Here is a 24,263-nt window from a genome sequence, read left to right on the forward strand (position 1 = left end):
GCTCCTCGGATTCTCTTTAGCAGCCAAGCAGTGGGGGCAGAGAACAGCCTTCTTTGGAATATGGAAGTATCTACGTTTTTTTTTTTTAAGATGTATTTATTTATTATTTATACTGGCATTGGGTACAGTCAGAAGTGCGGGAGGGTGAGAGAATTCACCAGAGCCAGAGCGGGGAGCAGAGCAGGCAGAAGGACCGAAGGACACTGCTGAGGGGAGCAGCGGGCGGCAGGAGAGGTCTGCGCGCCATGTGGGACCCTCCTCCGGTGGCCGGGGAGCAGCCGGGGATCGAACCGGCGCTGCAGAGGCTGCGGGCAGCTTCGCAACCCAGCGCTCAACCGCTGCGCCACCGGGGAGGCCCAGTATCTAGGTTTTTTAATAATTCCGGGGGAAATTCCAAAACAGACTTAATTCACTCAATCCTAAGTAGAAATGATCAGCATTCAATAGAGATGAACTAGATGTAATTTTAAGAAGGCACAATCCAATTGCGGTTTGTTTTTTTCTTTTGGGATTGTGATTTTAACCAAGACACTTAAGACTTAGTGATTGCAAGATATTCTGCCTGAGCATCTGTGCTTTAATACAAGAGAGGGAGTTGGGGGCGTTGTTATCACCTCAGAGTGGCGAGGTGGGAACGGTTCCACATGGGATGCAGGCGGGCACCAAGTTGTGCTTGCGTGGTCCTTAGAAGAAAGTTTGATGTCCTGCGCCTGGAAGGCTGAACCAGCCCTGAGAGATTCTCGGCGCTGAGCTGGGTCACGAGCCAACGTCCCAATGGGATTCACAAAAAGGTGGGATGGTGCCAAAGGCTCTAGCTCTTCCCTCTACTTGCAGGGAAGCGGCCAGCAGGTGTTCTTTGCTTCTGCCACCAAAATGACAAAAGGAAGTGTCAGTCAATTTAAATGTAAAATTAGCAGCTCAGGACAGTCTTCAACAACTTTGGGGTTTCCGTTCCGGTAAAGGCTTTATTAAAAGGAGAAATTGCCTCTGTTCCCAGAAGGCCCATTTCTTGTGGTTTGTGACCAATTTTCGTGAGAGGGGAGATATGTATTGTTCAGGAAACCCAGTAGCAAAACACCAGCTTTATGGTTCAGCTGAGCATGGTTTCTAGCATAAAAATCAGGTCACCCACTGAGACAGTAGGGCCGATGCCATCGCGATTTCTAAATGCAGGTTGGGTACTAGTGACTTGGAAACCAGGTAAAAGTAAGCACTTTAGATCTAAGTAAAGTTTGTCCAGTCTCTGAGCAGAACCCAGAAGAACCTGTCAGGGTAAAAACGTGCATCCTTTCTGAAGCTGGTGGGACAGACTTCTCCTGTCTCCTGAAGTGTGGGAGGGACACTTCGCTCTGGCAGTGCTGGGAGGGATTATTCACAGACACCGCCACCAAGGAGGCACTCTGGGGGAGTTACGTGAAACCAGGAACTGAGTGTCCTTGATGGCGAGGCACTTCTGGAAAGTTCCAAAATGGAACTTCTCATTCCTGTGAAGAAAATATCTACGAATGGGCTAGTGAAATAACTGATTACCCTCAGGATCATCCAGAATGCTTTTGTTTATGTTTTTTTTTTTTTTTAAGATTTATTTATTTATCTATACAAGCACTGGGTACAGTCAGAAGCGCGGGAGGGTGAGAGGATTCACCAGAGCCAGAGCGGGGAGCAGAGCAGGCAGAGGGACCGAAGGACGCTGCTGAGGGGAGCAGCGGGTGGCAGGAGAGGTCTGCGCGCCATGTGGGGCCCTCCTCCGGAGGCCCCAGAATGCTTTTGAGCTAGAACTTAGATTAGTACGAATTATGTTTAAAAGTTGCAGGTGGGAGCCTCCCCTGGTGGCGCAGCAGCGGTTGAGCGCTGGGTTGTGAGGCTGCCTGCAGCCTCTGCAGCACCAGCTTGATCCCTGGCCACTGGGCGAGGGTCACACACGCACACGCACACGCACACACACACAAGTTGCAGCTGGGGAACATAACACATATTATTTGCAAATTATCTTGGATAAGATGCAGCTTCTGTTTTTAACAGTGATGCAGCATAGTGTAGATGAAAAAGAGTATAAAAAGTGAATCGGCTTCTAAGGGTTTGCTTTTGTTTGGGGTGTACTTTTTCCTCATTAAATCTTAAATCCAAAGTGGCCATTTTCGTTAGTGTGTGTTTTAAATGCTCATTACAATGTGGCTGTCATTTCTTTAAGTGCTCATTGGTAGAAGTTGGTAGGAAAATTCTAAGAACCAAGAAGGGAGTCCAGCTTTCCAAGTATTGTAAATACTTTAGACATTCCTTATCAGTATGAGGAACTTCCATGGAAGAAGAGTTTGCATAGTAAAGCAAACTTTTGAAATTTTGTAAAGGAAACACAGATGTACATGCTTATGTCCATGGATGGGTGTTAAGTTATTTGATGTAGGTTTGGGTTTTGGAGATTTGCTTGTAAAATCAGTAATGGAAAACACAAGAACCTTTCCTCATCTTCAAGATAATAAAAGGTAGCCTCTGAAGCCTTGTGTGTAATATATGCCAGTGAGAAGTAATTACTGACTTTGGTTCAGTAAGTCATGCATACAATAGAATATTATGCAGCGATTAAAATGATGTGTTGAAAGTATATTTAGTGACAATAAGCGAAATTCACAACCGAATAAACCGGGCAAGTAAATACTCTGAATGGTACGGTCCAGTTTTGGTTAAAAAAAATTATAGACGCATATGCACAGGGATAGACGTGATACATAAGTACAGTCATTGGGGGCCGACTTCCTTTTTCCTTATGTGTCTATACATTTTTAAGTTTATTACCTGACTTTATTACACTGTTTGCATGGCTTCTACAGCGGAACGCCGCTATTGAAAAGGAAAAAGAAAAAGGGAAAAAGAGGGGCGCTCGCGGCGCAGCGCGGGGCGTGGTGGCAGAGGGGGGTGAAGGGGTCCCGAGGGACAGCCCCGCGCCGCGAAGAAGCGGACCCCGGGCCCCGCCCGCGGACGAGCCCGCCTGCCCGCCCGGGAGCCGCCGGGAGGGGCCTCCCGCGCTTTCACCGCCAGACGCGGGCGGGCGGGCGCGCGGGCGGGCTGAGGGGGCGCCGAGGAGAGGCGCGGGCCGCGCGCTAAGCTCCCGCGACTCCGCCGCGCGCCCGCAGCCCCCGCGGCCCGCGACCACCCGGCTGCACCGCGGCGCGGGGGGCGCGGGGGGCGCGAGGGGGGCGCGGGGGGCTCCCGGGCCCGCCACAGCGGGAGGTGCTCGGCGGCCGGGCGCCCGGACCAGCGCGGTCGCCTCCGGCGCGGGGACGAGCGGCGCCGCCCGGACCCTGCCCGCCCGCGGGGAGCGGCGGGGGCCGTCGCGGCGCCGGCTCCGGGCGGCTCCGGAAACCCGGCCCTCGGCGCGCGGGCGGGAAAACGGCGTCCCGGCGGCCGGAGCCCCGGGCCGCGCCCCGCCCCGCCGGCCGCGCGACCGTCCCGGCGGCGCAGGGCCCGCCCCGGCCCGGGCCCGGTGGGGACAAGCCGGGCCGCACAGCCGCGCGGACGAGGCTGCGGAGAGGCCGCGCCGGGCAGGGCCGCGGGCCCGACGCCCGGGACCGGCGCGGGCGGGGGCTGCGCGCCACGTGCGCGCCGGCGGGGGCGGGGCGAAGCGCCCCGGAGGCGGGACCGCCGCGGGGCGGGGCGAAGGCCGGGGGCGGGGCGCCGTGGGGCGCGGGCGGGGCGGGGCTAAGGTCGGGGGCGGGGCGCCGTGGCGCGCGCGGGCGGGGCGGGGCTAAGGTCGTGGGGCGGGGCGCCGTGGCGCGCGCGGGCGGGGCTAAGGTGGGGGGCGGGGCGCCGTGGCGCGCGCGGGCGGGGCGGGGCTAAGGTCGTGGGGCGGGGCGCCGTGGCGCGCGCGGGCGGGGCGGGGCTAAGGTCGTGGGGCGGGGCGCCGTGGCGCGCGCGGGAGTGCCGGGGCTAAGGTCGTGGGGCGGGGCGCCGTGGCGCGCGGGGCGGGCTAAGGTCGGGGGCGGGGCGCCGTGGCGCGCGCGAGACGGGGCTAAGGTCGTGGGGCGGGGCTAAGGTCGTGGGGCGGGGCGCCGTGGCGCGCGGGGGCGGGGCGGGGCTAAGGTCATGGGGCGGGGCGCCGTGGAGCGCGGGGCGGGGCTAAGGCCGTGGGGCGGGGCGCCGCTTGCGCTCGCGAGCAGGGGCGGGGCTAAGGCTGGGGGCGGGGCCGGGCCGGAGGCTGCCGGGGGCGCGAGGCGGGCGTCACGGAACCCGGGGCCGAACGCTCCTGTTCCTCCTCCGCGCCGAGGGAGCCAGGGCGTCCTCTTCTTTTCTGCGGTCGCTCGCCCCCACCCTCCGCGCCACCGCCCCGCCCCGCCCCGCCCCGCCCCGTCTGGACTCCGCCCCCGCCGCAGCCCCGCCCCCGCCGCGGCTCCTCCCCGCCGAGGCTCCGCCCCCGCCGTGCAGCCCCGCCCCGCCGCAGCCCCGCCCCGCCGCAGCCCCGCCCCCGCCGCGGCTCCGCCCCCGACGAGCAGCATGGCGGCCGTGGAGACGCGCGTGTGCGAGACGGACGGCTGCAGCCGCGAGGCCAAGCTCCAGTGTCCCACCTGCATCAAGCTGGGCATCCAGGGCTCGTACTTCTGCTCGCAGGTGCGCGCTCCCCGGCGCCGGCGCTCCCCGCGCCTCCTCTGCCGCCGGCCGCGGACGGGCCGCGCGGGCGCGCGCGGGCTCTGGGCCGGGGCTCGGCGCGGGTCTCCCGGCGGCCCCGCACGGCCTGGGCCCGGCGGGCTGCGCGCTGTGCGGCCTCCCAGGACCGGCGTGGCTGCGGGCACAGGCGTGCGGGCTCCCGGGACAGGTGGGGCTCCCGGGGCCGGTGGGGCTCCCCGGCGCAGGTGGCGCTCCCGGGGCCGGTGGGGCTCCCCGGGGCAGGTGGGGCTCCCCGGGGCCGGTGGGGCTCCCCGGCGCAGGTGACGCTCCCGGGACAGGTGGGGCTCCCGGGGCCGGTGGGGCTCCCCGGGGCAGGTGGCGCTCCCGGGACAGGTGGGGCTCCCGGGGCAGGTGGGGCTCCCGGGGCAGGTGGGGCTCCCCGGGGCAGGTGGGGCTCCCCGGGGCAGGTGGCGCTCCCGGGACAGGTGGGGCTCCCGGGGCAGGTGGGGCTCCCGGGGCAGGTGGGGCTCCCCGGGGCAGGTGGGGCTCCCCGGGGCAGGTGGCGCTCCCGGGACAGGTGGGGCTCCCGGGGCAGGTGGCGCTCCCGGGGCAGGTGGGGCTCCCGGGACAGGTGGGGCTCCCGGGACAGGTGGGGCTCCCCGGGGCAGGTGGCGCTCCCGGGGCAGGTGGGGCTCCCCGGGGCAGGTGGCGCTCCCGGGGCAGGTGGGGCTCCCCGGGGCAGGTGGCGCTCCCGGGACAGGTGGGGCTCCCCGGGGCCGGTGGGGCTCCCGGCGCAGGTGGGGCTCCCGGGGCCGGTGGGGCTCCCGGGGCCGGTGGGGCTCCCGGGGCCGGTGGGGCTCCCGGGACAGGTGGGGCTCCCCGGGGCAGGTGGGGCCCCCCGGGGCAGGTGGGGCTCCCCGGGACAGCTGGGTCTCCCGGGACAGGTGGGGCTCCCGGGGCAGGCGGGGTTCCCCGGGACAGGTGGGGTTCCCCGGGACAGGCGGCGCTCCCGGGACAGGTGGGGCTCCTGGGACGGGTGGGGCTCCGCGAGGCTGGCGTGCCAGGAAGGACAGTCAGTCCCTGGTCCGGGTTGGAGGGGCCCACACCGCCGCACAGGGAGGGGGGACTTGGGAAGGGAGGGAGTCACGACCCAGCCCCCCCTTTGCCTCTGTCCTAACTCCTGAGGTTGGCAGAGCAGCTTTGGGGGGGGACAGGGGTCTGTATGATACATTCTTTTCCTTTGGCACCTCAAATCCTAAATTTAGAAAGCCACGTTACAGAATTTCCCCCTGACTGCAAAAGACCGTTCTTTGGAGGGTTTTGCCTCCAAGCCGCGGTGTCTGAGCAAGTTTTGTGCAGTGCAGCAAACCTGCAGCGCCGGACCCTGACTGAGCGCTGGGCTCCTGCTGCCTTTCCACACTCCCCTGGCGGGGTGTCCCAGCTGCCCGGACTTGTCAAGAGAGGCACGTGAATGTGTAATTACTGCGTTAGAGTGTCAGGAAGAGCAGAGGAGGAAGGCCCAGAGGCCCTGCCCTTGTCAGTTCCTGTACCTTTGAACCAGTCCAACTACCTTGGAGCTCCAGTCTCCCGCGTGTGGTTCCTTCACAGAGTTCACAAGGTTGTTCTGGGGCTTCTGTTATCCAGCAAAAGTGGAGTGCTGACATAATGTAAGGGTTTCGGCTTTTTTTAAAAGATGCCAGTAGGGTTTCACACTTCCATATATAAAAATGTTAAAGACTAGAGTGGCAACAAATACATAGGAGTAATAAATGCAGGTAATATGACTGTCTGAAACGGGAAATGTATGTCGAAAGGCGTGTGTAACGTAAGCATAAATAAGGTTCGCGTGGAAGTCACCCTGAGCGAGGGCCGCTGTGCTGTGCAGGTCTGTGGGCTGTGCTCCTTGCCCTTGTCAGTATCATCTGGAAAAAGTGGCACATGGAGAAGGTTGCTTGATTTAAAAATAGCGTTGAGCTTACTCCACATACTTGTATGAGTCCTTTGTGCTTCTTGAAAATAATTTTCGAATTCTAAATTGTTGAGGGCTTTGAGGGACCTGTATTTTAAAAGAAAAAATATTGAGCTAGGTAGAGTAGCGTGGTTTGCTTTGCCTCCAAATTAGGTGGCATTTTGTAATGCTCAGTAGACTCCCCTGTGCAGACGTTCGCCTGCTTAGGTTTTGAAAAGATACTGTGAGACCATGTTCATCAAGGGCAGAAACAACTGTGGGTGCTGGGGCTTGTGGAACAAAGCCCGCCCGGTCTGTGCAGGTACAGCGGGACTGCTCAGGGTGGTGGGGCTGGAGGTGTCTCGTGCTGGCTTCTGCAGGTTGTCCAGTTGTCTGTGTGCTGACCTGCAGTCAGGTGCTTACTGAATAGCTCCCAGGCTGTCTCTCTCTTTTCTTCACCACCCCCACCATTTTTTCATTTCTCATCAAGTCACTTGTAGGGATCTCTTAAAATTTCTCTCCTGTAATTCCCCACTTTGAGATAATACCCATGAAATTAACCACACAAAGCCTTTTCGAGCAGAAGTTATTTTCCCCCTGACATAGCACAGTTGATCACTTACCCCACCTGTTACAAATGCTCTCTCCTGGAGTGTAGGATTCCAGCCTCTTTGCCTGGACACCTCTTATGCGTTCAGTCTCTTTTTTTAAAATTTTTTTTATTCATTCATACAGGTCAGATGCGCGGGAGGGTGAGAGGATTCACCAGAGACAGAGCAGGGAACAGAACAGGCAGACTGACGAAATACACTGCTGAGGGGAACAGCGGGCGAGACAGCAGAGGTCTGCCGCGCCATGTGGGATTCTCACAGGCTGATCAGGATCTAACCTGCGCTACAGAGGCTGCGGACAGCTTCTCAGTGTGGCGCTCAACCAGCTGGGCCACCAGGGGAGGCCCCTCAGTCTCGTTCTTTTGGTCTGTGAGCGCCTGTGTTTGTACACTTGTCTTCACCTAGAATGTCATCTGCCTTCTGAGATCTTTTTTTACTCCCAACTTGAGATTTTGGTCCAATCATGGACCTTTTCTTTTTTTTTTTTTTGTTTAAAGTTTTATTTATTTATTTATACAAGAACCGGGGTGCAGGGCCTCCCCGGTGGCGCAGCGGTTGAGCGCTGGGTTGCGAAGCTGCCCGCGGCCTCTGTGGCGCTGGTTCAATCCCCGGCTGCTCCCCGGCCACCGGAGGAGGGTCCCGCATGGCGCGCAGACCTCTCCTGCCGCCCGCTGCTCCCCTCAGCAGTGTATTTCGGTCCCTCTGCCTGCTCTGCTCCCCGCTCTGGCTCTGGTGAATTCTCTCACCCTCCCGCGCTTCTGACTGTACCCAGTGCTTGTATAAACAAAAACAAAACAAACAAATAAATAAATAAAAACATGCCTCTATTAAAAAAAAAAAAAAAAAAAGAACCAGGGTGCAGTCAGAAGCACGGGAGGGTGAGAGAATTCACCAGAGCCAGAGCAGGGAGCAGAGCAGGCAGACTGACGAAATACACTGCTGAGGGGAACAGTGGGCGTGAGAGGTCTGAAGAGGTCTGCGCTCCATGTGGGACCCTCGCCGGCGATCGAACCGGCGCTGCAGAGGCTGCGGGCAGCTTCGCAGCCCAGCCCTCAGCCGCTGCGCCACCAGGGGAGGCCTGACTTTTTCTTTTTAAAGATTTATTTATGCATACAAGAACTGAGTTACAGGCCAGAGGTGCGGGAGGTGAGAGGATTCACCAGAGACAGAGCAGGGAGAAGAACAGGCGGATCCACTGAAACACACTGCTGAGGGGAGCTGCGGGGAGACAGGAGAGGTCTGCTGCGCCATGTGGGTTGCTCCCTGGCCGGCCTGGGATTGAATTCGTGCTGCAGAGGCTGTGGAGAGCTTCATAGTGCTGTGCTTAACCCCAGGGCAACCAGGGAGGCCCAGATTTTGTAAATTTTTTAAGGATGGAGGCAGTGCATTCATTTTTGTGTTTTTCTACGTGCCTTGCACACAGTAGGCCCTGCAGTCATTAAATGGAAGGAAAGAGGTTGATCTATCTGGGGGTGAGCACAGAGCATCAGCTCCTTTGTGTGTTCACAAACCCAGGACAGTTGCCGTGTTGCCCTTAATTAAAGCATCCTGAGAAGTGAGAAAACTGAGTGATTTGCAACCCCTAGAAGGCATAAGCGCTTCGAGTCAGTTAATTGTCACTGGAACAAGACTGAGTGTGAGTCGGGCCTGGTCAGTCTTAGCTGCCACATCTGGTGAATTGTCAGTTTGGGGAGAGGGCTGCTGGCGTGTCTGCGCGGGGCGTCTGGGAAGAGCGCGTGCCTGGCGCCCAGCAACAGTGCAGTGAACAGACGGCCCCACGCCCGGCCTCGGTGTAGTCAGGGTTTAAAGTTGCCCAAGGAGAAGAGCCACCTGCCCGTGAACGTATTGGACCAGATCTTCCAGGAGAAGCAGTGGTCCATTGAGGTGGCTGCAGGGTCTGCCACCGGTGAGGGGTTGGCATCTTGCAGGCGGGCCGGAAGGTGAGGAAGGGACGGCAGCGCCGCGGGCAGCGTCCTGGAGACACCAGCCGCCCTCGGAGACCGTTCAGTGGCCACGTTCCTGGCCGCGCGGCATCTCTGAACGCGTCTTGTCATGGCATCAACACCATGTCCCACATTTGATTTCTCTGTCAGTCCCTCGTATCACCTGACGCCAGGCAGATGCTGTTGTACGTCGGGTGATGGGAGTAACTCTTCGTAGTGTCAGCGCAGGAGGAAGGTATAGAAAAGGTGGCTTTTTAAAAAGCAAAAGTAACTTTTTATAGTACAGCCTCGGGGAGTGCAGGTGGAGTACAGTTTCCAGTGACTGTTTCCTCCGGACAGCAGTCCCTAACCGTTTCTCTCTGGGGAATGCCAGACCCTGATTTTCGTGTTTGCTCTTTCAGGAATGCTTTAAAGGAAGCTGGGCCACTCACAAGCTGCTGCATAAGAAAGCAAGTAAGTACAGCTGCGGGGTCACGGCCAGCCGTGCTGAAAGGCAGAGCTGTGGCCTTTGCGTTCGCTGATCCGCCCAGGCACACCCCATGTGGCAGAGGAGGAGCGGGCGGCCACACATGGCTTTTCTTTGGGGTTAGTTTCCCCTTCGATGGCATTCTCTACCCAGGAGGGCACACAGGCGCACCTCGGCGGTGGGGGGGCTCTGGCTCCAGGCTGTTGCAACACAGCAGGCTGCACAACTCTTGTGTTGCTCTCAGTTGGGAAATTTTGCCTCAGTTAGATTTTATATTTCAAAATGGGCTCCCAGTGTCCTGGTGGTGTGGAGAGACTACGCCGTCCTTGAGGAGAGGGGTTCTGTGAGCTGCTCCTCCTTGATGCTGTGTAGAACCTAGAATATGTTCAGCTTGAGCCTTTCTCTGCAGACCCTGAGGCCTGTGAGAAGGGTCAGGCCTGCGGGACCGGGTGTGCTGCAATGGCCAGGAAGGGCTGGGTCTGGGCAGCTCTGGGGCTTCCAACAGTGAGATCGGGGCCGCCTCTGGGCCTGCCCTGAGCGTTCTCCCCTTCTCTCCTGCTCAGAAGATGAAAAGGCGAGGCGTGAAGTGTCGTTCTGGACGGTGGAAGGCGACGTCAACACTGACCCGTGGGCCGGCTACCGCTACACGGGGAGGCTCCGGCCCCACTACCCGCTGGTGAGCACCAGACCCCGCCACGCCCTCTTGAGCCTCTCCAGTTTTTACTTTCTTGAAAATGTTACATGTGATTTGTATTCCAGTAATAATTCCTAGAATCAGTATGGCGTTCACATTCTGGTTCTTTAGCTTTTATGTTTGATTCATTATTTGAAAGTTAGCAGGGACACTTGGCAATCATGGACAGAGCAGGAGCAACTTCGGAGGGAAGGTTTAAAACTCATTTAATCGTGGGCCTCCCCCGTGGCCTAGGGGTTAAGTCTCAGGCTATCAGCCTACTGCCTGAGTCCGTCCCCGGCCAGGGAGCTGACCCACACCGCGCAGACCTCTTCTGTCTCCCCGCCGCTCCCCTCAGCAGCCTAGTTCAGTCAGTCTGCCTGTTCCGCTCCCCACTCTGTCTCTGGTGAATCCTCTCACTCCCTGCACCTCTGGCCTGCACCCCAGCTCCTGTATGCATAAATAAAAACCAAAAACTTATTTTATCTTTAAAAAGCATGGGAAAAGTAGCTATTTCCTGCCTGTTGTGGTGGTGTGTATTTTTAAAAAGGGATTTCTCTTCATCTAGTTTCCTTTCTGCCACTTCACCTCTTCCTGTGGTATTGGTATCTATTGTCTTCCTTAGATATTTAAGTTCTCATTACTGATACTTTTTTCTTTAATGTGTCTTTGATTACAATTTCGGGGAAATAATCAAAATCATAAGTTTCTTCACGCCTCCCTGTAGCTATGGGGACAGGACTGTGCTGATTCCATTACTTTGAGACCTTATTTTTATTGTTGGTTTGTCAGGTTTTTTTTTTTTAAAGATTTATTTATGAATATAAGAGCTGGGGTGTAGGCCAGAGGTGCAGGGGAGTGAGGGGGTGAGAGGATTCCCCCAGAGAGAGCGGGGAGCGGAACAGGCAGATCCACTGAAATCCACTGCTGAGGGGAGCAGCGGGGAGACAGGAGGGGTCTGCTGCGCCATTTAGGTAGCTCCCTGGCCAGGTATGGAACTCGGGCTGCAGAGCCTGCTGATGGCTTCATAGTGCTGAGATTTAACCCCTGTGCCACCAGGGAGGCCCCCTATTTAATACTTGAGTGAAGTCTTTAGTGTTTTTCCCTCCAGTTTTATTTTCTTTGTTAATAAATTTTAATAATGAGAGCTGCTTAATATTTGAATCAGTTTTAATTCCCCTCTTGGATGTCATCAGATGCCAACCAGGCCGGTGCCAAGCTACATTCAGAGGCCAGACTACGCTGACCACCCGCTAGGTGAGCCCCCCTCCCCCACCACGCGCCCACGCCGGTCATGTCACAGGGGCCGGGCTTGTTGGATTTTCTTAGATAGCATCTTACTTGGGATTTCCGTATCACCATTTATTAAAAAAAGATAAATTTTTGTTTTGTCAGATACTGAAATAGTTACTATATTGACTTTAATACTTTTTAAAGGTATGGTTAATTTCAGTTAAGCTGATTTTATTAGTTAGGGCAAGATTTTCCAAACTTGTTTGGACTCTGGCCCAGCATGAGAAGCACATTTGCTGGCATCTGCGCACGAGCGGGGGTGTGCAGGATAACCCGGCCCCGCTTGGCGAGGCAGCTGGACGTTCGTGTCCCGTTTGGTAACACAGAGCAGGGCAGTGCAGCCCTGGGAGGGCCACAGGCGCAGGCTGAACCCCGGGAGGCTCCAGGTTGAAGGGACGCTCGAGACTGGCCAGCAGCTGCTCCATGAGGTGGCGCGGGCACGCCTGGGGACCACGCTGCTTACTGCGCCGCCTGCTGACCTTCTGAAGGTGCCGACTGCTAGCAGACCCCAGAATTTGTTCTTCAGAGTTCTCCTTGCAGTTTGTTCAGCAAGTTTCCCTTTCATATTGAAAATATTTTTTACAAAAGTCTGACCTGGGCCCTCCCAAATCACGCAAATCAGTGTCCAGTGAGACTTGTCAGTCATCAGCTGGGAGGCGGGTTTTCTCCTGGATACGGCAGCTCTCCGTTCATCTTGCTTTTGCTGACTGCTTTTCCTTTCCAGGAATGTCTGAATCTGAACAGGCTCTTAAAGGTACTTCTCAAATTAAATTGCTCTCCGCGGAAGACATAGAAGGCATGAGGCTGGTGTGCAGGGTGAGTCGGGGCTGCAGGGCCTGCACGCTCGGGTCGCTCGAGTCGAGGCGTGCTTGTTTTCTGTTAAAAAGCCGAGTTGAGGATTCATGTGGTTAGTGATCTGCCCTTGCTTGCTGGTCTGTTTTTTGTTTTTTTTTTTTAAAGAACTAGGTGTTCATGGTTTTCTGTCGTCTTGTTTTCGTGAGCGCCTACGGCTGCCCCGATGCCGGCAGAGCTGCTCTTGTGGGGTGGCTGTCCCCGTCGAGGGAAAATGCAGGCTGCACTGATGCTCATTTGGGAAATGACCCCTTGAGTTTTGATTCTGTACTTTAATCTGGAGAAGTCTGTGGTTCTGTCACTTCCTGTGGTTCTTTGAGGAACGTGTCGTCAGTCTTGTTCCCCGCACCCCCATTGAAAAGCGGGAAGGGTTTGCTCTCTCCACACGTGCAGGCCCCTTGGGCAGCCAGGCCTTGTCGTGAGCCTGCTCGCTCGCCTCCTCCCGTGTACCTGCACGTGTTTACTGATGGGCACTGGGAATGTATAAGTGGTTTTAAAATGAAAACTGGGGATGAAGATACTTGAGGTTGAATCTTGCATTAGTCACACTTTGCAATCTGCGACGCAGCCTCTGAGACAGCGTGGAGGTCACACTGCCCTGTGCTCCCCGCGGGGTGTCCCTCTCGTTGCAGCTGGCCAGGGAGGTGCTGGACATCGCAGCCGGGATGATCCAGCCGGGCATCTCCACCGAGGAGATCGACCACGCCGTCCACTTGGTGAGAACTTGGCTTTATTCTTTGAAAACAGGCTTGCGTTAGTTGATGTTTAAGTGAGCGTATGTTCTGAGGGTCCAGTCACTGGGCTGAGCTAATTTCAAAATAATTTTTGTTTTCTTTGAAAAATAGAAAGCACTCAACAGTCATTATTCTCATCTTTAAGTAACTGAAGTTTGGGAGGCACGTCAAACAGCTTGTGTCCGAAACCGCATTTTACAGCACTTCAGCTTTTTATAAAATGACTGATTTCATCAGTGCTTCAAATGCCATGCCAGTACCTGCACTGCATGTTCTGAAATAAATGAGAATACAAGCCCCGAATCGAGGGTGCTGGGAAAGACCCCTTCCGTGCCCGCAGCGGCAGTGCCATAACAGACACCTGTTTCGCTGTGTGGCGTGAAGGCTGCCGGTCCCTGGGCGGCCGTAGCCTGGGCCGGGAGCGCGGGCTGTGTGAGTGCAGTTGGCAAAGAGAGCGAGGCCCCGCGACTGAGAGGACAGAGCACGCACCAAGCCTTTCCTGGCAGTCACACAGATGCAGGCCAGGACCACCTGGTGTTGGTGTTTCGTGGGTGTGTGTGTCCATCACCCGCATGGAGATGGTGAAGCCGCTTTTGTAAGCTCTTAAAGAGTTTACAGAAAGATTTTTTTCAGAGTTTAAAAAATCCTGATTTTGGGGTATTGTCCCATTTGTTTAAATGCATAGGGTGCAAGGGCAGCATTTTGAGTGCTTCTTGGAGCAAGTGTTCTTTTAAGGGCTTCTTCTCCTACCTCATATACGCGCCCTCACGGCTTCACCAGGTGGACACTGCCAGCCCCTCTCAGCGGGGAGGACGCACCGCGAGCCGTCAGCTGACGTCCCCGCGCAGACCGTTGCTTCTGCGCTTAGCTGTGCTGCGAGATTCGCAGAAGTAAATCCTCAGAAAAGGGGAAAGTGGTGGATGGACAGTTATTGGTTGTAATTTTTTTGTGGTTGAGGAAACTTAAGTTCATTTAAAGGTCTAGTAGTAGTGGAGTTGCCAGCACAATTACGGTGTGTTCTACACGTTGTGTTCCATGCCTGTGTCTAAGAATTATTACTTCAAAGGATGTGTGGCAGTGTGGAAAGAGAACTGTGTGCTGTGATTTCTTACTGTGTGGGAACAACCAAGTAAAATGAGACTTTTAAGAAAAACCAGACCCTTCTCCCTGAGGGTGGTGGTTGCTCTACATGCGTGCCGTGACTGAAACGTTTCTGGAAGCACTCGAGTGCTCTTAATTGCGTTAATATTTTTGGCCCTAGGGAATATAGATTTTAAGGTCTTCATTTATTTTTAATTTTTATTTTTTTTAAGATTTATTTAATATACATACAAGATCTGGGCTACAGGCCAGAGGTGCAGGGGGTGAGAGGATTCACCAGAGACACAGTGGGGAACAGAACAGGCAGACTGACTGAAATACACTGCTGAGAGGGCAGCGGGCGAGGCAGGAGAGGTCTGCTGCGCCCTGTGGGTAGCTCCCTGGCCGGCTGGGGGATCAAACTCGTGCTGCAGTGGCCGAGGCCAGCTTCATAGGTTATGCCTTAACCCTTTGCTCCACCAGGGAGGCCCCCAAGGTCTTCTTTTATTACTTAGGATTTATAGCTTCCCTAAAATTGCATTTTAACATTTCCTTTAAATGGTATTTCTAACTTGAAATAATTTTTTCATGAGGAATAATTTCAAACTAGAATGTATGGCGACGTGTGTGTTCGTGGCTTGGCTTCTCCTCTGCCAGTGCTCTGGCCACACGCCCTTGTAGGCTGTTCAGCTCCTGTGTATTACTACTTCTAAGAGAAAACAGGCGTTCTTGAGGGGACCATTTGTACAAGTGTTTTCCAAACGTAAAGATCTGGTGAATTGCATGCGTTTTTTTTCTTTCGCACATTGCACATTAGTACTCTGTATTTTGGTTTGCCGTAGGCGTGCATTGCCAGGAACTGCTACCCGTCTCCGCTGAACTATTATAACTTCCCAAAGTCCTGCTGCACGTCCGTGAACGAGGTCATCTGCCACGGGATCCCAGACCGGCGGCCCCTGCAGGAGGGCGACATCGTGAACGGTAAGTGCCGGCTGGGCAGTGGCCACCTGCTTTCTTCACTTGCTTCCTGTCCTCGACTTCTTTTTTTGTATTAAAAACTCCAAATAAACCTAACATCCTGGCAGCTGTTCTGTGGTCTTAGGTCTGCCGTAGGGCGGAACGTGTTCCCGAGTGCAGAGCAGCTGTGAGGGGGGAGACCCGGCAGGACGGGAGGGTTGACGGTGTGAGCTTTGAGTCCCTGGTGGTCTGAAGAGTCCAGAGCGGCCCCTGGCGGTGAGGGCAGCTCCCTGGTGACAGACGGGGCCTGGAGGAAGAGGGTCCCTTAAAGCAGCGCCTTCTGCTCGAGGCCCCAGAGGGGACTGCAGCCTCCGCTAGGTATCCTGGGAAGTGGGTGTCCTGGGAAGTGGCCGTCCGTGTGCCCGTGACGGAGAAGTTCCTGACAGGATGGCTGGCATCTCCCATGCTTGGGGCGGGTGTTAAGTGTTGCGAGAGCTGTGGGGGGCGCTAGCTTCACCACACTGTTGGGCGTGGCTCTTACTGCTTTGGTTTATCAAGTTCGGTGAGTTTTGGGGGCTGTGCCCAGCCCTGTTTTTATTGAACTCACTCTTTTTCTTTTGTGCACAACTGTGAGGTTTTCCAGGAACGTGTGCTGGGTTGGGCCGACATAGCCTGCCCATGCGGGGTGATGGGGCCATATCCGGGGGGGTCCGTGTGGCTGAGTGGGCTGCAGAGGGGACCCACGATGCCATCTTCTCACTGTGTGGCCCGCTCACAGCACTGAGTGTGGTGCAGGGGACAGGTTTGGCTGCCTGTCACCATGCCCACAGGAACCAAGCTCTTTCACATGGGCACAGAGGGGAGGAAGGTTGTTCCCAAGGACGCAGAAGACACACAGGTTTTTGGAGAGCCCGTGGGCAGCGCACACAGTCCGTGTCCTCGCTTGGGGGGGGTGGAAGACGCTCTCGGCAGCATGTTCTGTGTAGTGCCTGCCCGTAGCGGCGCCTCCACTTCTGCCACTGTCTCTGCTCGCTGCCCCACACGAGCCTGTCCTGGGTGTTTCTTTCTTTTGCCACAAGTGGTCCAAGGCCACGTGAGAGGGCCTGGCCTCGGCTGTCCTCCTGGCGCCCCCGTGGTGGAGCGGGGAGGTGTTTCTGCGCGGCAGCTGCTCACCGGCGCTGTGGAGCCTAGGTGCCCACGTCCTCCTTCTCTTGCAGTGGACATCACCCTCTATCGCAGCGGCTACCATGGCGACCTGAACGAGACCTTCTTTGTTGGAGACGTGGACGAGGGGGCCCGGAGACTGGTGCAGACCACCTATGAGTGCCTGATGCAAGCCATCGACGCAGGTGGGCCCCCCGCGCCGTCTACCGGCCTCAGCGCCCTGGCCGGGGCTGCTGCGTGCCCACCGCCTGCCCTGCGGTGTCTCCCTTTTCTCTGACTTCCTTTCCTTTGGCTGCTATGTGAGGCGTGCTGGGATGGTTTTTAGTGCAGTTTCTTCCTATTTCTTTTATTCTTTCAGTGCTGCGTCATGAGAGAACGATGAATGGTCCTCTTTACTTCCTTTAAAAAAATTTTTTTTTTAAAGATTTATTTATGCGGGGCCTCCTTGGTGGCGCAGCCGGTTGAGCACAGCACTGTGAAGCTGTCCACAGCTGCTGCAGCGTGGGGTTCAATTTCCAGCCAGTCAGGGAGATACCCGCATGGCGCAGCAGACCTCTCCTGTGTCCCCGCTGCTCCCCTCAGCAGTGTTTCCAGTCCGTGTGCTTGTTCTGCTCCCTGCTCTCTCTCTGGTGAATCATCTCACCCTCCTGCCCCTCTGCCCTGTACCCCAGCTCTTGTATAAATAAATAAATAAATCTTTAAAAAAAAAGATTTATGTATGCAAGAGCTGGGGTGCAGGTCAGAGGTGCAGGGGTGAGAGGATTCACAGAGACAGAGCGGGGAACAGAACAGGCAGATCTACTGATATGCACTGCTGAGGGCAGCAGCGGGGAGACAGGAGAGCTGTGCTGCGCCATGTGGGTTGCTCCCTGCCCAGGGATCGAACTCGTGCTACAGTGGCTGTGATAGATTCACACTGCTGAGACTTAACCCCTGCACCACCCAGGAGGCTACTTCCTTTCTTTATTTCTCTCTTCAGACTTTTAATGTTTAAGTTTTTTCTCCCCTCTGCCCAGGAATCGTGTAATGTTGTACCTGAATCTGGGGTTGGACATCAGGTGGGCAGAGCAGGAGACCCAAGAGCCCAAAGCTCTGGTCTCCAGGAGCATGGGGGAGCCATAGCAGCCATGGCAACCCTTTTCTGTTTTTTATTGAAAAGAGTGGATAAGTCAGGAATCAAACACAGGAGGCCCGTACGGGGAGACTCACTCTGGACTCCGCCCCAGGGCCCTCTTAGTTGCTCGCTAAGTGTTAGCTATTGCTTTCTCACGCGTCTCTCTTGTTTTCAGTGAAGCCTGGTGTTCGATACAGAGAGCTGGGAAACATAATCCAGAAGCACGCCCAAGCAAACGGGTTTTCAGTCGTTCGGAGCTACTGTGGGCACGGGATCCACAAGCTCTTCCACACGGCCCCCAACGTGCCTCACTACGCCAGTAAGTGCTTCCGAGCCCAGCCGCCGGCCCTGTCCTCAGACACTTTGTCGCTGTGACCAGAGCGTGGGTTGATGCCCGTGCACGCTTGCGTAGCACACGGTGCCCTGCCCTGCCTGGCCCAGACTGGCTGCCACTGGTGCCATCACCTGTAGCTTTCAGGGTCACTTTGGGAGTTGCCTTCCCCATCCAGAGACACTGGGGCAGAGGGGAGCATGTGGGGATGTGCTGGGCGGTGGCTAATGATTCACCTGGAGTTGCTTAAGTTACTTATAGTAACTCTTTGCTGCTGAGAATTCAGTCGCGTGACTGTGGTGCGGGGAGGTTGGGGATCTGGCTAAGTCCAGGAGGAAGACATAGATGGTTCTGGTGGACACAGTTTCTGCCCCGCGTCTGGCCACCGCTGTCCTGCCCTCGTGGGGGAGGGTGGCGGGCAGCGTTTGGCTGGTGCTCGTGTCCTCAGACACCAGCCTGTTCGCTGCCATAGAGGAGCAGATGCCCCCTCCTCCAGTTAGCTGCGCCTTCCAGGAGAGACAGCAAGCAGGGTGGGCCTGTTGCTTGGGGTCAGACCAGGGCCGGTGTGGCGCGTTCGCGTGGGTGCCGGCCTGATTGTACTGCGCAGGGAGGCTCGGCCCTGGCGTGGCCAGAAGACCCGGGGTGGTGCCTGGAGTGCGCCATACTGGCTCGAGCATGGCTGGGACGGCTGCTGCCCACCCCGTCGTCGTGGCTGAGTGATTTCTGGCAGGGTCTGTGCTTGGAGGAGTCTCTCCTCTGCTCAGTTCTCACTCACTGTGATGGAAGCTGGGCCAGCGCTGGCCTGGCTCTCTGGCTGTCCAGCTGGCCTTTCCCTGCCCTGCATGTGGCATGGGGAGGACTGTGGGCAGCACAGGCGTGGCCTGGAGGCTGGGGAAGAGCGTCCATGTGGGGGGGCCCCATGCTGATCACAGACAGCGAGGCCAGCCAGTGTCTGGGTCAGAGCCGGCACAGACTACTGGGGTCTGCATAGTATCTTTGGGCAGAGGCATGAGCTGGGGGCTGCTCTTCAGGGGGTGCTCCTCGCACAGAGTCTGGAGCGCAGGCTGACGTGAGCCCTCAGCCGGCCTGGTGCTGCTGTGGACATGCGGTGGTGGCGGGAGCCGGGCGGCGGGGCCGGGCCAGCTCAGGAGGAGGAGCAGGCCCTGTTCAGAGCACAGGCTGACTTGTGCTGGTCCACGCCGGCCAGAGACCGGCCGTTCCTCAAGCTGCGAACCACGCAGACAGGCGCTTCCCTCCCCAACGCCGGTAGGCCCGGCTGGTCCCGGCGCCCCCAGAGGACCCTCCTGGCTGCTGTGCAGGCTTGTGAAGAGTGCGGGGGAAGTTCATTTCAGTAGGGTATTTCCCTTACTCCAGCGCATTCGAATACCAGACCCCAGCCTCTGAGCACAGGGAGGACCGCTGGGGTGTGTGAACGGAGCGGCTTGGTGCCGCGGCCCTGCGGGGCTGCCCGGCCCTCCTGGTGTGCGATCCCGCCCAGCCATGTCCTGGCCCCTGCCCGGCTGGCCTTGGCCCCGCTCCTCGCTTCCCGGGACACACTGAGGCCCTCTGCCGGCCGCCCCGGGGAGCGTGACCCCTGGCGTGGAGTCAGTCGCTTGGCCTGGAAGGAAAGTTTGAGAAGTGATGAAGAGTTGGGATTACTTTCGCCAGGCAGCGCTCCTGCCTGCTGGTGACCGTGTGTCTCTCTTTCTCCTAATGAACTTGTCCTTTTAAAAGGTGAAAAAATCACCTTTGCCCCCAGATTTTACAGAGTAGAAGCTCCAGCAGCGGGGGCCGGGTGCAGCGGGGCGCCTCCCCGGGTCGGGCGGCCGAGGCCGGGCAGTCCCGTGCCTGCCGGGCTTAGGGGTTTCCAGGGGGCAGCAGCAGCGTTTGGGGCCGCAGAACTGCCCCCCTGGGGTGAGTGTGCGTGGGCGTGGCCCTGCAGCACCCCAAGGTTTCCAGCAAGTGTTCTTTTCCCCAAGGGGAACAACACCTGTTTTCCCTTTTGCCGCCTGACACCCAGCCCGGGGTGTGTCTGGAGAACGGGGCCCGGGGGAAGGAGCCGGGTGGGGGGGGGCGCGGCAGCCACCCCGCCGAGGCCACCCCACGAGAGTCTTCCTCATTGCAGAGAACAAAGCAGTCGGTGTGATGAAGGCGGGCCACGTGTTCACCATCGAGCCGATGATCTGCGAAGGTAACCCCCGCGCTCCGGGCGGCCTCGCGGGGCCGGGGCCTGTGGGGCCTGGCCTGTGCCCCTCTTCGCAGCTGTGGGTGTGGGACGGCCCCCGGCCCTGGCCCTGTAAGGTGGGGGGAGGCGGCGGGATGGGAGCGGGGGCGGGGAGGATTCGCTTTGGTTTCTGGACCCAAGCGCTGGTATTTCTGGAGCCGGTTCGGTTGGATCTCCACAGCCCAGCGCCCCCCCGTGTGACCCCCGGGCTCACCCCAACCCGGAACGGACGGGCTGGGGGTTTCCTCAGAGTCACGGCCAACTATTCTGACCGACATCTTTAGCAAGGAGCCTGATTTGGCAGCGCACAGCAGACAGAGGGGTCACAAAGCCCTTTTGTGAGCAGCCGTTGGGTCCCGAGCACACCAGACCGCGGGGGACCGATGGGCGCTGACGGGCTCCCCGGCCTTGGCTGGTTTGCCTGGTCTGACGCTGTGGATGGAGGCTCGTGTCTGGGACTTGGGGCACCGAGGCCTAACCCTTCATCTATGGGCTGCTCAAAACAAAGAACGCTTTTAATTTTAATTGAGATGTAATTTGGAAACAAGAACATCTCTAAATATATTATAGTGGTGTCCAGAATTGCTTAGCTTTTTCTTTCCAACCCCGCTCCCCAGACTCCTCACCTCTCCCTGCTTCTCTCTCTGCCCCCATGACCCCCTCTCTAGCCCTTTCTGCCTCATTGAGGCTCATTTTCCTGCTACTCCCTATTGCTTTTTACCCCTCTTTCTGGCTGTGTGGGTGTGGTCTACACAGACATCACTGACTGCTGTCATTTATCTCCCGTCTGCTGTCATTTAAAAACCATATTGAGGGCCTCCCCGGTGGCGCAGCGGTTGAGCGCTGGGTTGCGAAGCTGCCCGCAGCCTCTGCAGCGCCGGTTCGATTCCCGGCTGCTCCCCGGCCACCGGAGGAGGGTCCCGCATGGCGCGCAGACCTCTCCTGCCGCCCGCTGCTCCCCTCAGCAGTGTACTTCGGTCCTTCTGTCTGCTCTGCTCCCCGCTCTGGCTCTGGTGAGTTCTCTCACCCTCCCGCGCTTCTGACTGTACCCAGTGCATGTATAAACAAAACAAACGAACAAACAAACAAATAAATAAATAAAACATGCCTCTATAAAAAAAAAAAACAAAAAAAAAAAACCCATATTGAGTGCTCTGAGCTGTAAGTTACATTAAGGAATTAAGTGTTATAATGGAAGGATGAACAGTCCTCATATTCCCTTCCTAATATACATTGGCTATGGTTTAGTCAAATGCCAGAGTTACACCAGGACAGAGCTAAATCCATTAATTCAATTTTCTAGTCATAGTTGTATGATTAGTGGTATCAAATGTTTTGTAAAATGAAGCCGAATGTCTTTATTTTGGAACTATCTTGAATTCAGTATTTGGGAAATATAAAAAATGTGAAGTTATAATGCACCGGAGGAAATGGAAGCATTACTTCATTGGCCTAAGACCAGAGTGAAGTTGGAAAGAGTTGACTGAAGCAGCTGAAGTGTAACTGGTGTCTGGCGTGAAACCGCTGATCGGTCTGACGTATGCAAGCAGGTGGATGCCAGCACACACAGCAGCGTCCAGCTGAGGGCGGGCGGGGGATCAAGAGGGTCTCTCTCTGTTCTGCAGGAGGCTGGCAGGACGAGACCTGGCCGGACGGCTGGACGGCGGTGACCAGGGACGGCAAGCGCTCGGCCCAGTTTGAGCACACACTGCTGGTCACAGACACCGGTTGCGAGGTCCTGACACGGCGGCTGGACAGCGCGCGGCCCCACTTCATGTCCCAGTGCTGACGCCGGCGCCCGGCGCCTCCGCTGTCTGTGCATCTGCACCGAGCACAGGGTGGAGGAGGAGACGTCTGTTTCGGGCTGGCTTGGGCTGTTGGTAAGGAGGGACCACAGCGTGTGTCCTCCAGAACACGTCTCGGGTCTGGAAAAGCCGAGAAGGATCAAGCAATCGTTTCTCACCTTTCCGTGCTCCCCTCTCCCCGCAAATCTCCTCAGTTTCTCCTTTGGCCCTTGAGCACTTTTACTTAAGCCGCCTCTGGCTGCTGTTATCACTGCCACGCGGCCTGGGGGCCGCAGCCTGCCAGGCGGAGGCTGCACAGGAGGGTCCTTGAAACTTGGGCAACGTGAGTTGCCGCAGATCTTTTTTTATGGTGTGGATGGAAATGTAGACGGACACATTTTTAAACTCCGTGTGTGTGATTCGCGAGTGCTCTCTGGCCTGAGTCGTGACCGTGCTCCGGCGTGTCCACCGCGCCCGCGACTAGGCTGTCATTCTGCAGCGATTTGTCCCCATTTGGGAGGTGCCCCCTGCCCCCGGCCCCACCTTCAGTATCTGCCCTGTGATTTGTGTGGGGGCACGCTCGGTCTACCAGGTGTTCCCTCCGGTATGAGCTCTGCGAAAGGATCTGGCAAAATTCACTTTGGAAAAGGTTATCAGGATTTTAAAGTCACTTAACTTTTTGTGAGAACAGCAGCCACACTCCAAGCGGAAGCAGCTGTGGTCGGGCCTGAGGCTGCGGTGTGCTTGGCCTTTCAGACTTTCTGGCGGAAACGGGAGGACCCAGCCCTCTTTGTTCCCTCTGTTTGAGTTCAAGGGCTTACGTGGCAGATGGATGGACCAGGGTGGACTTTGCACTGTGGAGGGTGCTGGGGAGGGCCCTTGCTGAAGTTTCTCCAGCAGTGGGGCGGCAGCGGCCACGCTGATGAGACAGGAGAGTCTTTGCGGGGGGGTGTACACAGCTGAGCACCGCACCGAGTGACCCTGGCTGCCAATGTCCTCCCGTCAGTTAGCGCAGTCCCTGTGGGCGTGTGTTGGGGAGGACATCAGCCTGCCCCCGGGCTGTCCTGTCCTGGTTCCCGGGAATCTGGGGACCCTTGTAACGTGATTGGATACATGGACATGTGCTTGTAGAATATCTTTCCCAGAGTGCCTCAGACCTCTTGCTTTCAAAGAATTATAATGTTTTCATTACTTTTATTATTTTAATGATTTAGTAAGGTGACCGAATCTGGTATAGACTTTTTGGGGGGTATGTGAGTGAAGTTTTTATCAAACTGTAATATTTGTGAATGGAATGCCTTGCAATATGAATGTTAATATAATGTGTAAAGGGAGATTAAAGAACTTGAACGATTACCCCTCCATGTAGTCATCAACTTTGCCGCAGTTGTTTGGGATTTCATAGGGAAGTGGTGGGAAGGGATGGCTGATTCCATAATCTTAAATAAATGGCCATTGGAGCAACGTTTTCACGTTTAATGTGTATCCGTGAATTCCAGTGCTGAGTTTGCTCTGCCAGCAGCATTGGTGACACCACCGTATTTTTGGAGAGCTTTTAAGACAGAGAATGCTGAATATTTAGGGAGCATTTTATCTCCTGATAGTGGAATTAACAGTATGGGCTTATTTAGTATCTGATTAGAAAATTAAGCTCAAGAAAAAAGATCTCTGGGAGTTTTTATTAAAAGACGTGCCAGCACACCAGCCATAGTGCTGCCCTCCACGCGGGAGATTTTAAAGCAAACTGGGTACATGTCTAATTGTATGTAAGTCAGTACAAATGTTTACTAGATGTAGATGAGAAAATACCTACCTTCGTCATCCTACTAACTTTTCAAAAGAAGTCATCCTATTAAACTTATTTTTTGCATTAACTTTTGAAATAATACATATTTTTTTCTGCCATTCCTCTGTCCCCCCTTGGGATTATAATTTGGAAGGGAAAATTTTGCCTTTTATCTAAATCACTGGACTTTGCTGGTAAAATGAAGGTACTTTGAGCCATTCACCACCACCACCACACTCATGCTGTCCGCGAGTCTAGCCGGCTAGGGCGAGGCCAAGGGAACGGAGTCCTCGCTCGGCCTTGAAGCGCTCTGGACTTGGGCAAATTGCCGTCAGGATGAACCCCCTGGCACCTGTATGTTTTCCCCTTCAAGTTTTATTTGTACTTCCAACCTTTTGAGTATTTCAGATTTATTTATTTAAATATACAAGAACTGGGGCACAGGCCAGGTGTGTGGGAGGGCAAGAGGATTCACCAGAGACAGAGGGGGGAACAGAACAGACAGACTGACTGAAATACACTGCTGAGGGTGCAACAGGAGAGGTCTGCCCACTATGTGGGTTTCTCCCCAGCCAGCCGGATGGAACCTGTGCTAGAAGAGGCTGTGGACAGCTTCACAGCGCTGCGCTCAACTGCCTGTGCCACCAGGGAGGCCCTATTTCACATTTACAGACGAGTTGAAAGGACTGTACATTGGACCCATC

At 56.2% G+C, this 24,263-nt stretch overlaps 1 protein-coding gene and 1 pseudogene across 1 annotated transcript; both read left to right on the top strand.

Moving 5' to 3' along the window:
* The first annotated feature begins 774 nt into the window (after positions 1–774).
* LOC119242953 (serine/threonine-protein kinase PDIK1L-like) lies at positions 775–3,102 on the top strand (annotated as a pseudogene).
* Positions 3,103–4,474: 1,372 nt separating this feature from the next.
* Positions 4,475–23,642, top strand: METAP1 (methionyl aminopeptidase 1). Its single transcript, XM_037509651.2, has 11 exons — positions 4,475–4,602; positions 9,503–9,554; positions 10,131–10,243; positions 11,437–11,497; positions 12,258–12,349; positions 13,018–13,101; positions 15,042–15,180; positions 16,374–16,505; positions 17,610–17,753; positions 19,891–19,956; positions 21,615–23,642. The coding sequence occupies exons 1-11, from the start codon at positions 4,489–4,491 to the stop codon at positions 21,776–21,778; spliced, it is 1,161 nt and encodes a 386-aa protein (XP_037365548.1). The 5' UTR covers positions 4,475–4,488; the 3' UTR covers positions 21,779–23,642.
* The last annotated feature ends 621 nt before the right edge of the window (positions 23,643–24,263 follow it).

Source organism: Talpa occidentalis, unplaced genomic scaffold, assembly GCF_014898055.3.
Source record: "Talpa occidentalis isolate TD23 unplaced genomic scaffold, MPIMG_talOcc4v2.1 talOcc4.13, whole genome shotgun sequence".
NCBI classification, from domain to species: domain Eukaryota; kingdom Metazoa; phylum Chordata; class Mammalia; order Eulipotyphla; family Talpidae; genus Talpa; species Talpa occidentalis.

Bases quoted from the DNA above. Each gene is read 5' to 3' on its own strand.
- METAP1 (XM_037509651.2), top strand. From the start codon at position 4,489: ATGGCGGCCGTGGAGACGCGCGTGTGCGAGACGGACGGCTGCAGCCGC. The intron at 11,498-12,257 runs GTGAGCCCCCCT...TTTCCTTTCCAG, and splicing joins CTACGCTGACCACCCGCTAG to GAATGTCTGAATCTGAACAG. The intron at 19,957-21,614 runs GTAACCCCCGCG...TCTGTTCTGCAG, and splicing joins CGAGCCGATGATCTGCGAAG to GAGGCTGGCAGGACGAGACC.